Here is a 14,733-nt window from a genome sequence, read left to right on the forward strand (position 1 = left end):
GAAATGTGACATTATTGAATCATAATCCCATTGTTTTAGTTTATTACACTAACTTTGAGAACATACTGTTCACTCATGCAATTGCCTTTTTCAAACCTACAGCTCTTTATTGGCCCCCAGCCACCCAAGTGATGGCAGGTCTCTCTTTGCATTTCGCCTGTTTTTTTTCTATACGCTTATGTTTGCAAGGGAGTTCTTCCATATATTCAGTTTTTGAAGTTCAGCTGTTGGCAGGGACATATTGGGACTGAAAGACTTTGAGATGGAGAGGCCTTTAATTTAAGCGCTCCGGGCGGAAGTGACATTTTATTTCCAGTAATTTTAACACTAAAGAGAAATCTGATGATGCTGAAAACCTTCAAAACACTTTGGGGTGTCTTGCCGACCCCTGCAGCTTCAGTTTGTACAAACGCGTTCCCACTGCACTGAATCAAAACAAAACTGGCCAGCCAAGTCGAGGTGAGGTGGGACACGAGTCACGGTTCGTCACATTCTCAATGAGATGACTGTGCCAATCAGATTGCAATAAAAACGAGGATCAGTCCAAATTGGGAAGGGCCGTTCGTATCCCCCTCAATACTGAAAGAATTAGATTGGCCCAGTCTGACAGGCAGCGTTCCGCTCTGTGCCGTCTGCGGAGGCGAAGGCCAGGCTGGTCCACGCCACGGCCAAGGACCATACGGTAACTACTGACATCAGAAATTGAAAAATAAAAACTCTACGACCACCGTCCGGTTTGGCCTGGAATGGCTCAGCCGTTCGGGAGTCTTCCCAAACTTTCCGATGGCCAATCAGCACCTGGCTGTGGGCCTGTAAAGCCCAATAAAACATTGCATGTGACCATGGGCTACATAAATAAACATGACTTAACTACTTACTTTATTGGAACTTTAACTTGTCAATCAAAACCTGCATACTTACAAAACACACTGATTAAAGTGTATGCATATCTGGATTTCAAAACTTACTTTCTGGCCTACATTTGGATTTGGCAGCCCTGTCTTCGAACAGAATATAGGCCATGAATTACTATAGCACTAAAAATGATTTTCTTGAGAGGATTTAGTGCACGTTATCTCTCTCCAACCAGTACATGAGCCAACAACACTTCATCTTCACTTAAACCTCATTACACCTTTCAGTTAACACCTTATCAACGTCATACAACACATTCACCCTGCAACACACACACACACACACACACACACACACACACACACACACACACACACACACACTCATGCACATCAGGTGAAACACAAGCACTACACACCCTCACAGCTCAACTCACCAGATGGTCGTCGGTTCAGATCCCTCTACTTCCAGATAATCCGACTTCTCCTCCATCTGAAATTCAGTGAATACTAGGGAGATGGTGTCCCCTGGATCTGCCAGGATGGTCCACTTGCACTCCCCACTGCTGCCCAGGCCTCCGGCCCCGCCACCAGCAGATTCACCGCTGGGGATATCGAAGCTGGAGATGAGCCCGCTGGAGCCCCTCAGGGTGCCGCCACACGTGTCCTCAGCTGTCAGTCACCAAAGAGAAAAATGGGGAAGGGGTTAGGGGAGAACAGACACATGGTATCTGGGTTATTTCAGAGGTATTACTCAAAGGTCAACATGGGAAATAAAGTGGCTTTAGGCTTAAAATATCTGTACCTGTCCCCTCAGATAAACCAGAGAAAGACCAATGATTAAGCTAATGTTAGAGCCGCCCAGGCCATTTAGACACATCACTTTGTTTTTCACACATCCGCAGGTCGTCAAGCCCAGTATCTACAGCCAATTCCAGCACAATTATGGGATTGCTGAAAACATGAAACTGAGATTAACAAGGTGGCCAATGTCTTTTTTACTGTGGCAAGAATCGTGAAGCATTCAGACAAGTGACGACGGGCATAACTATTTAGCAATTACTTATAATAATAAGTAAGACAGATAATTCTGTCAGTTTCCTTCAGTGCAGTGTGTGTGTGTGTGTGTGTGTGTGTGTGTGTGTGTGTGTGTGTGTGTGTGTGTGTGTGTGTGTGTGTGTGTGTGTGTGTGTGTGTGGGGGGGGGGTCCTAAATATCTCTTTTGTACTATTTCTCTCTTTTCCCTGATCTTGTCTCCTCCCTCCATCCGACAGTCAGTAATTCATCATTGTGTCCGCAGAGCCCCACTCATGTTTCAGGAAACAAACAAATGGTGATAAACAGGGCTTGTAATGCTGTGAAATTGTATATTTTTTTTCTCCAATGTGGGAAGCATGGCACGTCAGTTGAATGTTAATGCCCTCTACCATAACAGTGGCTTGCTCTCTTTCACTCCACGTCCCTTTTCCCTTCTCTCCCCCACCCTTTCTTATATCTCTCCATCTCTCTCACTCCATTCCTCTCCTCCGAGCCCTCTCAGAACTTTCTACTATTACTCACCACCCTCCCTTCCACCTCTGTATCCGTTTTTTCTCCCCAAAGAATTCTAATGATGGCAGGGCTTTCACAGTTTTCACATCATTTAAGACTAATATGTGACACTCAGCTGTGCCAGCTGAAACCTTTGATGGCTCAGCGCTCCACTCAGGGCTGTCAGAGCTGCCAGCTTTGGAACATTCCTGTATGCTGCATTAGACAATTGGTCAAGGAACAAGGAAGCGGGTGTATGAATTCAAAAATTGGAAGAGCAGGAGCTGCTAGTTAACTTGATCCATGTCCTTTGACACATTAGCTGTAGCATAGCAACTGATCAAAGTCTTCATAAGGAGGTTAGAGATGGCATTGATACTGTGTGAGACATCAATGATGTACACACACACACACACACACACACACCAACGGCAGACTCATTTGCAGACTACACCAAGGGCAGGCTTTCGTGTGTTAAGCACCTTCAGCATTGTGACAACAAAAGCATGTGGAGTCAGTTTCTGATTTGAAATCATCTCCATCTCCACCATATAACACTCATCCTGAGTGACAAATGATATATCCCCTCAATGCATTTAAGATGACATCCCAAAGAGTGCCCAGCACATTTGTAGAGTAATTGGCTATAGCCTGAAATTAAATGGATATTAAAGTGCTGCGAGTCTGACCAAAGGAGCCATATCAATTTTTAACCTCGATGACAGACAGGGGGGCAGCTGAAAGTGTCTTCATGGCCGTCGAGGCAAAGAGAGCAAGAAAGAAGTGAAGGGAGGTGAGTGTAACAGAGAAAATAGAATACAAAAAAAACAAAAATGGGGAATGGAAAGAGACAAGTGGAGAGCAAATCAAGAGTAAGAGAGAATAAGAAAAGGATACAGAATGGGAGAAAGATTTGACTTTTGCAAACACAGGAGAACTAAAAAGGATGGACATAGAAATGTCAGAAGAAGAAAAAAACAAACATCTTTGCAATCCAAACCCACCCTCATACATCAGTGACTCATCTAAATGTTTGCAAATGTCACCTGCCTCGGACCCTTACCTTCGAGTCTTAAGCTCCTACATCTCATTCAGATCGTATATCACCCCTCTCCTATAACCCCTGTCGATCATAATATCAGAATTCAGATTGAGACACAAAGTTATGAAAAAAATCAACTTTTTTAGCACGGCTTATACTGTACATGTCTTAAAAAGAACAGTGTGTAAGATGTATTGGCATCTAGTGGTGAGGTTGCAGATTGCAGTGTTTGGTTTGTCCGTTCTGGGTTCCTGTCGATAAACATGGCAGTGCAACATGGAAGACTCCGTGAAGAGGACCTGCTCCCTATGCAGAAATAAATAGTTCATTCTAAGCTAATGAAAACACGACGATGATTATATACACTAATGAAAACATGTTTATGAATATCATATTCCAGTTCCATCAATATATCCTCCTCAATCCTACCCATGTTCCTTTAAACTTCAGAATCATTCAGTTTGCTGGTAAATTTGGCATGAAATATAAATATAGGCCTACACCAAACAGTTCAATTCAAATCTCAACCTTTTGTATTATGATTGCCACTAAATATGATGGAAGTTAGGCGAAAACAAGGTGCAGGTTTTGGACTAAACCTGATTGTCATCACACACATGTTTTTTGAATGAATCTGTGTCAGACAGTGATGCAGCTAGGAACATGGGCTTCTTCCAGAGCTGCTTGGGCTAGTGTACATATATCAGTACCATTAAGTGAGCAGGCATGTGATTTCTCTTATATACAGACAAGCTAAATGTTATTATAAAAGCTAAATTTGCAGTAGTCAAGAGAAAAACATTGTAAAATAGAAAATAAAAGACAGTGCACATCCGAAGGTCTGTCAACTCAACACTCACTTCAAACTACCCCTTAGTGCTCAGGATGTGTTGGAGGCTATAACGGAGTTGCATATGTACTTACAGTATAAAAGACAGTGCCACTTTTTCACATTGTTAAATGTGAAAGGAAAACTGGCACAATTATCCAAGAATCTGCAGAGCATCTGTAGGGCCTAGGGGCATTGTACGATGAAACTTGATGTATGAATCGATCAAACATTAGCACGCAGCAGTAAGCCTTCGTACTGTAGATTATAAAGTTGGCCTTGAGGTGCATGTAGACAGCGAGCAGAAACCCCAGGCTGCCATTCAGCACCGTCTATGTGTCTAGTTCTGACTGGAAGGCAAAGAAGCCAAAACGTTGCCACTGTAGCAAATGATACCACTGACATCATAGAAGAAAAAAAAAAAAGAGAAAGGCAATGAAAAGGCTCTCACGAAACCGTAAACAAAAATGAAAGCCTTTCTTTGTTCCTCAGATCGTTTTAACGCCAAAATAGAATGCTGGAACAAATAAAAAAAAATAGCTCCTTTATAGTTTTCTCTGAAGTGGTTTCCATGATAACAGACTTGCTCTCTGATCGTCTTTGAACATCATTCAACTCGGGTGGCGACAGCACGGGCCGGGAGCAAAAGTGTGAGGGACAGGTATAATAGGTATTGTAATGCATGTAGACTGAAAATAGTAAACGTGGCAATGGTACCTGCCTACCGTCTGAGAGCAACTTTAAAAGGAGGTGCATTTAACACTGAACATGAATATAGCAGCAAAAAACGATTTGTTATGTAAAGATATAAAGGATGAATGTCTACCTGAGAAGTCATTCTCCTTGTGTGTGTGTGTGTGCGTGTGCGTGTGCGTGTGCGTGTGTGTGTGTGCCCCACTGGCTAGCTCACGGCTGCTGCTCTGCACTGCTCTCATACTTCAGGTTACAGCTGATAACGCCGTCCCGGCCGAGAGCGTCGTCGCTGCATGACGACGCAGGTTAACATTGTTAGCTCTTTCAGCACTTTCGCCGTAGTTTGCACTGTTAGCCGCAGGCTCACCGTTGACATGTTGAGAGCTGTTGTGAGGCAATCAAAATCTTCCCAATCTCAGATCTGCACCTTTAAGAGACGTTTTGGTCAAACTTAAAAAGCTGCAAGTCATTGTCTGGTTTGTGTAACAATGGATTAACCACCAATATTTCAGCACAGGGCTTCCTCAACGGTACGGGATGGATTTCAACAACTACGTTCATTAACGTGTTTACAGTTGTAGCCAATTTAATTACACAGGAAATTTGGGTAGATGCTTGGGAGTAATTCATTATTGTAAATAAATATTAAAAAACAGGTTTCTTAGCTGTTTCTTTGAGATAAATCAATGCATCTTACTGTAATTCATCAACCGGCAAGCTGCTGTCTGGGACTAAAAAAAAATTATAAATCGCTTCGCAGCTTGAGCATTTTAAATGGCTTCAACTGTATAATGCCTTACAGGTTCCATATATTCACATGCAGCGTTTCATTGGAATACATGGCAGCATTTGAGGTACAGTGTGCCAACGAGGTTTAGTGACTTAAAAGAGGCACTGAATGCTGGGCAATGTGTTCCCGAGCAAATCATTAGAGCATGCTCTGCATTTCAAGGCGAAGGAGGATCCGTCTCTTTTAAAGACGGTGGCAGTGTAAAAAAGAAAAGAAAAAAAGAAAGATGGTGGTGAGGATTAGGACTGCTTTAGCTGAGCTCATTTACATCCCCAGCATCAGCAATCTAATGCTACTTGAGGAGGGATTAAGCCTCTCTTCCCTAGACTTTGATCAGATATACAACACTTGTCTTTCTACTTAGAATTATTCACCCCCAAGGATATAAGGAATGGAGCTCATGTATAATTTGACACTACCTTAGGTTTTTCCTTTGTAATAACTCCTGTGGTAATGCATAGGCAGCGACTATGTCTACAGTAAGTCACTCATTTGCTCAGATACAAGTTATGTTAAATATTGATAGAGCTGAGACGGATCAAAGAGATATATAATGATTGCAGAGATGCAATTTCCTATTGCATCACGCATTTTGCTGTATATCATTTTCATTACATAATGAAAATTACAATGAATGCCAACTCATTTTTACAACAAATAATGAGGGAAGAGGAGGATGATTCAATAAACAAAATGGCACCACAGCACTAATCACAATGTTACATAAGGGTGAGGGATTATATCATTTTTATTTACTAAAAATAATGATATTCACATTATATTATTATCCTCATGACATCAATGAATTTTGAATATGAGGATCCCATCGGTAACCTAATTCTTAATCCAAATGAGATTACAAAGGTTGCTTGTTATCAGCCTTATGAAATTAATGTAAGGACTTCTGGCAGCAGCTTGGTGAGGATATTGAGCGATTTCCATATCAGATCTAACTGTGGAGGATAATTTAGCACTCACTTGGACGGAGAAATCTCGCCATGGGCAGGTAAAAATGTTCTAATTAGAATTTTCAATTTGAGTAGCAGAGTTGAAAAGGCATTGCAGAGAGAATTGCGCTTTAGTTCAGTCGCATTACCAAATATGGAAATGTAAAGGAGCAAGGTTTGTCTGTGGCCCAAGTCTCTTATTCTGTTGGACAGTGGCTGGCAGCAAGAATGACAGTGTATCAATAGACCATATTCTCATGTTACCATGTTTGCTCTCTCACTGCCTGGCTTAATGAACGTCCAGAGACAAATTAGATGGAAGGAATCAAAATGGGCTCCTGGGAGGTGCAGTAGCAGCTCACGATTAGAATAGCCATTAATTCTCCATCTCACTGCCTTTCTGCTTGGAGTTGATGCAGTCTGTTGTTTTTTATGTCAGTCTTTCAGTCTTATAACATCCCTCCACTCATATCTACTTACCTCTCTCTGTTTTACTGTCAACCTTTCAAGCTCTATCGTCTCGTTTTAAAGCGACATGCACAAAGGACAAACGCACATTTATGGTTATTCTAAATGGGATAACACCTGGCATTACGATGGCTTCACAGTAACTAAAGTATATTATGGGATTCCCATAATCCTGATAGCCCCTGCCAAGCCATCAATTCTGCTTTATCTCAATAATAGAGATAAATAAACATGATGGTTATGTGTGGATTGTTTTATTAGGAGACAAAATAAGGAAATTAAATACTAAATTACATCACTGATCCATACTGATTTCCATGTTGTGCCTCCAGGTAAAAAAAAAGACCAATTTTAATTAAATGAAAATGTCCAACTCTGTCCAGCAAATATACTTCTATCTGATAATTCCACAGTTTAGGAATGAGGTTTAAAGTTTGGTCAAATTTGGGTTCTATGGCGTCATTCTCCTGTTTTTATTGGGAATTGGTGTTGCATGTCTTGCTGCCCTTTTCTCTTTTCCCTCCTCTATTCCTCTGTCTTTCTGTCAGCCGTACACACAGCCACAGAGGACCTCGGAAGTTGGATGAGGATGGAGAAGAGAACTGGGAGAAAGATGAAAGAGGAAGAGGGATGGTAACAAAAGGAGGTGACTGGTTGAGAGACTGAGGTGTTGGGAGACAGCGGGGGGTGGATAGTGGATTTGGGAGAGATTTTGTGTTGCTGTGTGTTTAGTGTGAAACAATTGGTGATGAGCAGAAAGGGCAGGATCTCTGAGGAAATAAGATCAAAGGACCATCTGCCCACATAGAGGAGCTGGGCTGGATTTAGTCGTGTGTGTGCGTGTGTGTGAGTGTGTCAGAGAGTGAGAGTGAGTGAGTGAGAGAGAAATAAAAATAAAAATAGAAAGAGAAAGAGACTCAAGCAGTGCCTAGTCCAAAAAAAAGGTGTGATGTGTCTGGCCTTTGGCAACAGAGGCTAACACCATCCTTAAATGGAAAGGAACCCTCCATCTGCAGCTTTTTGTTCCCTCCAAGCTTGCCATTTCTCAATCATAGACTGAGCATTTTCTCTTTGCTGTGCCTTAAACTGTAGAATGAGTTGGCAAATTTGCTCTGCTGGCTTTGGGATTTCTTTGGCCTGTATTGCGGAATGGGAGGGAGAGATCTTTGACTCTTTTAGTATATTCTCTCTTCTGTTGGGATGACTTTAAACATCTTAGACCTGGTAGTCCATCAGCATCAAAATGTATTCAATGTATTCAATTAAGAGATTCAGTTATTTCCTGCTTTTCATCTCTGCTTTAAAAAAGAGGAAATTGAAAATACACACAGACCTACTCCAAATACATCCATGTTCAAGATGTTTTATTTTTGATTCAGTAAATTATTGGAAGGTCAGTTCTTAAAAGGTTCAGAATACAGCAATTGGAAAACACAAGCGCAGTCTATTGTATTAGATTGAAAGGAAATGATCAGTATACGGGAATAGTTTTCAATCATTCTCCCTAAGAGCTTCTGCCTAATGTCACTTTATTTTCCTTGCAGTATACTGTGTTAAGTGGAGCCCATCTCTAAAAACAACAAAAATAACTGTCAAGGTTTCCCGGATTAAAAGTGAGACCACAGCAGCACTTCCTGGTGGTTTGGGGTAAAGGGAGGTAGGGCTGTCTTTGACTGAAGACATTGTTTTCTCGTTGATTTTGTCAAATAATCGATTAGCTTATTTAATCAACAGAGCTGTAAAACTGTAAAACAAAGAATCATGCAAAAGCTCCACATTAAATATTGTGTTTACTATAGATTGCTCATTAGCTTTTGGAAATTGGTCATTCAGCATGAAAAAAAGCATAAAGAACAACTAATCAAAGAGATTTTAGTCGACTAAGACCAAATGGACCGATTAGTCAACTCGATTAAGAGCGGGCAGCCCTAAAGGGAGGCAAACACAGCTAAAGCAATAAAAAGGGTGTTAATAACCTTATGCCCATCACAGGTTTGAGGTTCACCCTAACAGCAATACATATATTTTCACCTTAACAGTGCTGTTGTGTTTAAGGAGCTGTATTTAACATTATGAACATTAATATTGCAGCAAACAACTATTTGCCATGTAAAGATATTGAGGAGTAATGTCTACCTGAGCAGAGAATGCAGTGGCTCTCCCTCTGTGTTTGTCGTTATCTGAGCTTCTCCTTGCTTTGTTTACATAGCCGGGCCGTCCGCGTGTGCTTGAGTGCATGTGAGCGTGCCCCACTGGCAGTGGCGGGCCGTGCATTTTATACCTGGGCCTTCACTGTTGTCCTGCAGCTGAAACACAGCTACGGTTATTATTTGTTTCGTGCAAAAATGAAGCCAACACCTATAGATAGAGTGCATCTCCTCTCTGCTCTGACTGCAGCTGGGACTGCTGCGCCAGGCTTCTGCGAGAGTACCCGCCTGTGTGTGCTTCGGGGCGGCAGCGGAGGGGCTCCCGGCAGCACCCGCTGGCATCAGAAAAGTCACCAACAACACCAGAAAAAGTCGCTAGATTTGTTGCTAGTAGCTTTTGACAAAAAAAGTCGCCATGAGGGTTTGGAATGTCGCCAGATTCAGCGAGAAAGTTGCCAAGTTGCCAACACTGGCACCGACTAAATATGTCCCCAGAGCAACATTGGACGTAACAATGGTTCCTATCACATATTAAACCAAACAAAAATCCATCTTCATAAAAGTTGTACAAATAATAATATATAAACAAGCATCTTAAAGCTACTGCAGATGTACAAAGCAGTAAGTCAACTGCTTTTGACTCTGGTAAGCAGTTGACTTACCAGAGCTGCTGTTCACTATTTAGCTGCTGTTCCTCCTTTCTTTGTTAATAAAGAGTTAAATCTCACGGTTGTTCAGTACATTCATGCGTTTTAGTTCCAGTAAGAAGTCCTTCTCGATTCATGGACACCAGTGAAGACAGTCGAGCCTCCCTAGTTGTATTTCTTGAATACGTTTTAATGCGTTTGAGGGCTGAAAATGTCCGCTCCACAGAGGCAGCAGATATTGGGATTGTCACCGTCCAACATGTCACGCTAGCCCACTGACCAATCACGTATGGCTAGGCCAGCTAGCAGGCTCTGGCACGTCAAAGAATACGCCCAACATGTCAAACTAAAGCGTAGCACCCCACCCGCCAATTCCCCCCTCAGATAAACAGTTAGTGTGTTCCATTACCCATACGAACATACAATTTAGTTTGCCAGAAAAATATGAAGTGTGTCCCAATAAAAAGTATGTCAAATGCAGTACCCTAAAATACCAGGATGTTTTACTACATCCGGTCGCATTTTGCAGTATGCAAGCCGGCATGCTTTTCTGGCTATTCTGACCCACAATACATGAGCAAAAGGGTCAAAGATCAAGGAGCCATGTTATGAGGAAGTATATCCCAATTGAATGCATACTGCATGCTAGAGTGTGTACTTTGTAAGGGCAGCTGCAATATGTACTAAAAAGTATGCAATTTAGAATGCACTTAGTTAGCGCTGATAGCAACATTAGCTATGAGCTGCCAGATCAACAGTCAACCTGTTGAGAGGCAATCGAAATGCTCCCAATCTTGTATCTTGCACCTTTAAACAAATGTCCAAATGGAGATTCAGACAAGCCTTTAACATTGATTAAACCTAGTTTGCCTACACTTAGCTGCTACCAGTGATAGCAGCTCAAAAACTCTGAGTCCACACCAAAATTGCCTCTGTAAGAGAGCACTTGCAGTATCTACGACTGCCTTTTCTGATTTTTAATCCATCATGCCAAATGATCACACTCAGACCTCTGTGCAGACATTGTACTGCGGCAATACTTTTTTTTTTTTAATTACAAACTACAACAACATTCTAAGTCCCTACCTGCTGTTACCAGCACAAAGGCTTTCCACAAATGTCATGGATTATTTGCGTCAGTGTGACGACAGGTCTCATCTGAGCACAGCAAGGGATAAACAGCATGGTATGAAGAGCACTCGTCAGTCATTCATCAACCAGCTGTCAGTAAGAAACCATCATTATGCTATAGCGTCCTCTTCATCCTCTGTTCCTGATGGTTGAGCAAAAGAGCTTGCTGAGACAAATTGCCGATGCACAGCATCCTTAAGGGTTCAAATCCTGGCCAACACGGTATTTCTGAATACGCTAGGAAGATTCGGAGAAGAAAATGAAGAAAAAACCATTATGAAGCTCTCCAAGTGTCAGAAAAGAAAATCTATTACACCTCAAGCAATGCAGATTCCTGAAACTTTTTGAAATATTTGAATACTTTAAACTGATCTTGGCTCTTGCTGGACGCTCATACCGTATATTTTTATGCTATATTTTCAGTTTTTATTTTCGTAATATTCAAGTAGTCCGAGCAGCCAAGTGCATGTTGAGTGAGGCAAACACTCATACATAATGTGGAAATGTTGGGACTGCTTGCTGAAGAGCTTTCTTATGTGGGATGTTAAGATTTGGTGCATTATTAGATGAGATGGCAGGATTTCCCTCGTGAAACCTGCCGCAGTTAAAAATTCTCCAAGTCCTCGAGAATTTTTACGAGAGGACACTACTACATAATTAATTGATTTGTCTTTCGCATTCACTTGTAAAAAGGTTAACGGTCCAAATAATCTTTTTTTATTTTTGGGTCACTTTTACTGAGGTAGACATAAGATTTAATGGTTAAAAAATATAGCCGTTTGCCATATCCATGTGTCAGCATATTTAACCTGACATGTGAGTGAAAAAGCCGACAGTAGATATTGCAGTTTCACAGGTTACAGGTCTGACTGAATGATGTGGCTTTTTCCACTTGAAATCCTCCAGACTGTGGCCTCAGAACTATCCCATCTCTCTGCTTTAATTACAGCCCAAGTGGCGATGCAGAAATCCAGTAGATGTTCCACTCCTGCTAACAGAACTAATGTATTTAAGCTACTTGCTCTACAGGAATAAATATTTAATTAACCTTTTGAGCCATGGAGGCTCTAATCAACTTCTTCAACATGATTAAAATCATTCCATCTCATTAGATTGCAACTAAATTTACAGATCTAATGAGATTTGTGCCAGACTTCACTATATCTGTGGGGCAGACCTGTCACCCAATCGCACGCCATCAAGCTGTCAATCATGTCAAAGCAATTAACTTTCGGCAATTTCGTGAAAATCAGACATCAACAGGTCAAAACAAACCAATCCCATGCTCATTTTAAATGTCTTAGGGGAACCCTTAAATGTGTAGATAACCTGTAACCATGAAACCCCACAGTCACATTGTACTACCGGGAGAAAAGTTGCCAACAGCAGTAATCATCTGCAGTTTAAATGATGTATGACTCATTTTCAGTGATGAAACAGCCTTACCTCTGCAGATTGGCACAGGGAAGTCCCACACGGACACACCGGCTGCGGTGGTCACACAGGCGAGGAGTGAATGGCCGTCCAGGACATAGCCGGTGACGCACCGGTAGCGGATCTTGTCACCTATGTTGAACTGAGTTCCATTCAGTATGCCTTTGGGTGGAACCCCTGGGTTTCCACATGAGCTGCTTCTCAGCTCTGGAAAATGGAAAGAGAAGACAGTATTGTTAAGAAAAACAATGTGTTGCTGTATAAAATATGTAGCAGAGTGTTGCCTAAATGTTCTCTCTTGTCATGTGTGCGAAGCGATTTGGTTGTATTTTCATAGTTTCAGCTACCTAAAAGATGTCCATATTATATTTGAGATTGTTAGTCATCTTGGCTTAAGTGTTAAGAGCATTTGTGTAATGCTAATAGCTAGTAAATGTCAGCACAAGTCTGACATTTCTGCTATTGCTACTCAGATTCTTAGTTATGTCTGAAGAGCTGCAATTACCTAGGGAAGGTGATCGAAATGCACTACCAAGGAAATGTTGAAGTACCACTACGGTGTGGGGGGGGGGGGGGGGGGGGGGCAAAGAGGGTAAGAGTATGTGAAAGAAGCTACAGCTGCAGGGAGTAATCATCTTCCTGAGGCCCAGTTTCCTTAACAGTTGGTATAGAACTCATATTTAGGCCTAAAATCAAAACATCATTTCACATGAATACTGGATTTACATAGAAAAGCTCACCAAACTTTTGGCCCGTTTAAACATGTCAATGACATGTCAAGTGACACCGGCTGACATGGATCTCTTTTATGTTTTGTATCTTACCAAGAGATTATTGTCTTTCATTTGTGTTCCAAAACTAATTATATTTCTGCTGTAAACATGTTCTTTACTCTGGAAAATAACAATAGGGTGAAATCTGCAGTAGGCATGTACATAAGGACATGAATATTTTAATAATATCCTTTATTAATCACAGAACAAACAGAATTTAGAGGTAAAGAACTGCATGTGACAAAACCATAACAATGAAAAATATGACTTGCACTAAATTGCATTCATATTTTTTTGTAAATCCATCGGCAGACACACTTTTGAAGATGGCATATTGAAGTTATACATCTCCCCCGAAAAAGCAATTCCCAAGAAATGACCATCATATTGTGCTTATGCGCTGACAGAGCTAAAGTACTGATGATCAATGTATTCTTTTGCAAAATATTGACAAAGAATTGTCATAAAGCTCAACAGTAAGTTGTAATAAACTGGCCTGGGCCGCTCCTCCATCCTGTATTATTTAGCTTTAACACAATCTTCCAGCACATTTCTCTCCTACATTAGACCACCATAACTCAACCTCTGTCAAAATGTCCAGCCTGCACAAAATGTACCACCAAATATTTTATTTAAAGCAGTGTAGAACAGAGCACATCATCAGCTTCTTGTTGCTTCAGGAGTTACATGTTGACTGAAGTTTTGACAGCAAACTAACGATCTGGGGTCCTTTTGGCAGTTGGAACCTGCAGTCAACCTTATGCATGTGTTTAAGACACAAAGCAACTTTCCTAATATAGTGCACTTTCCTGATTAGGTATTAGTGAACTCATGCTTTGTCATCTATTCACAGTTAAATATTTCACATCATTTCATTTAAAAAAAAGAAAGAAAAATATATCCACACTTAAAAACATCAGCTCAGACACTTAATTGTATTATTAAATATAAAGAGTGCATGTTAGATAAGCTCAGATACTTATTTGTATTACAATTACACATACAATAAGAATTGTCTCAAAAGACACACATGACTCAGCTTTATGAAAAAGAACACTTCATAACTTGGGGGTAATGATGAACAAAATCAAATTTGTCTGATGAGATCCAGAGTTGTCTCGTTTAACTTCCTTCAGCCCCGAAGCTCGTCACTGATAATGCGGTAAAAACAAAAATAGTAATTTTGATATGTGCCATCTGTTTGTGGCTAATTATTCCAACTGGCAAGCCACGGAACCAAAAGGCATGTATTAGATGGATCTATGGATACATAGAGACAGACAGAGAGAAATAAGAAGTATATTTGAGACCCTAATCCTGAAGTCGATTTCAATGAGAGGCTGCATTCTCTAATACAGTAATAATTTCCAGCAATCATTTTTGAAACCCAATTACTAATCCACTTTACACTGCAGATGCTCACATAAACATCCTTCAGACGTATGATC

At 41.0% G+C, this 14,733-nt stretch overlaps 1 protein-coding gene across 1 annotated transcript in view; it reads right to left on the reverse strand.

Moving 5' to 3' along the window:
* Window positions 1-14,733, reverse strand: part of LOC306699603 (CUB and sushi domain-containing protein 3-like) — a gene marked incomplete at both ends in the record, with an annotated part of 199,653 nt that overhangs the window by 149,827 nt on the left and 35,093 nt on the right. Inside the window, 2 exons of the mRNA XM_079164257.1 lie at window positions 1,292-1,526; window positions 12,525-12,719. Coding sequence (XP_079020383.1) covers window positions 1,292-1,526; window positions 12,525-12,719 — 430 coding nt within the window. The remainder of the gene's footprint in view (window positions 1-1,291; window positions 1,527-12,524; window positions 12,720-14,733) is intronic.

This window comes from Pholis gunnellus (genome assembly GCF_910591455.1).
Source record: "Pholis gunnellus genome assembly, chromosome: 8".
In the NCBI taxonomy this organism is placed as follows: domain Eukaryota; kingdom Metazoa; phylum Chordata; class Actinopteri; order Perciformes; family Pholidae; genus Pholis; species Pholis gunnellus.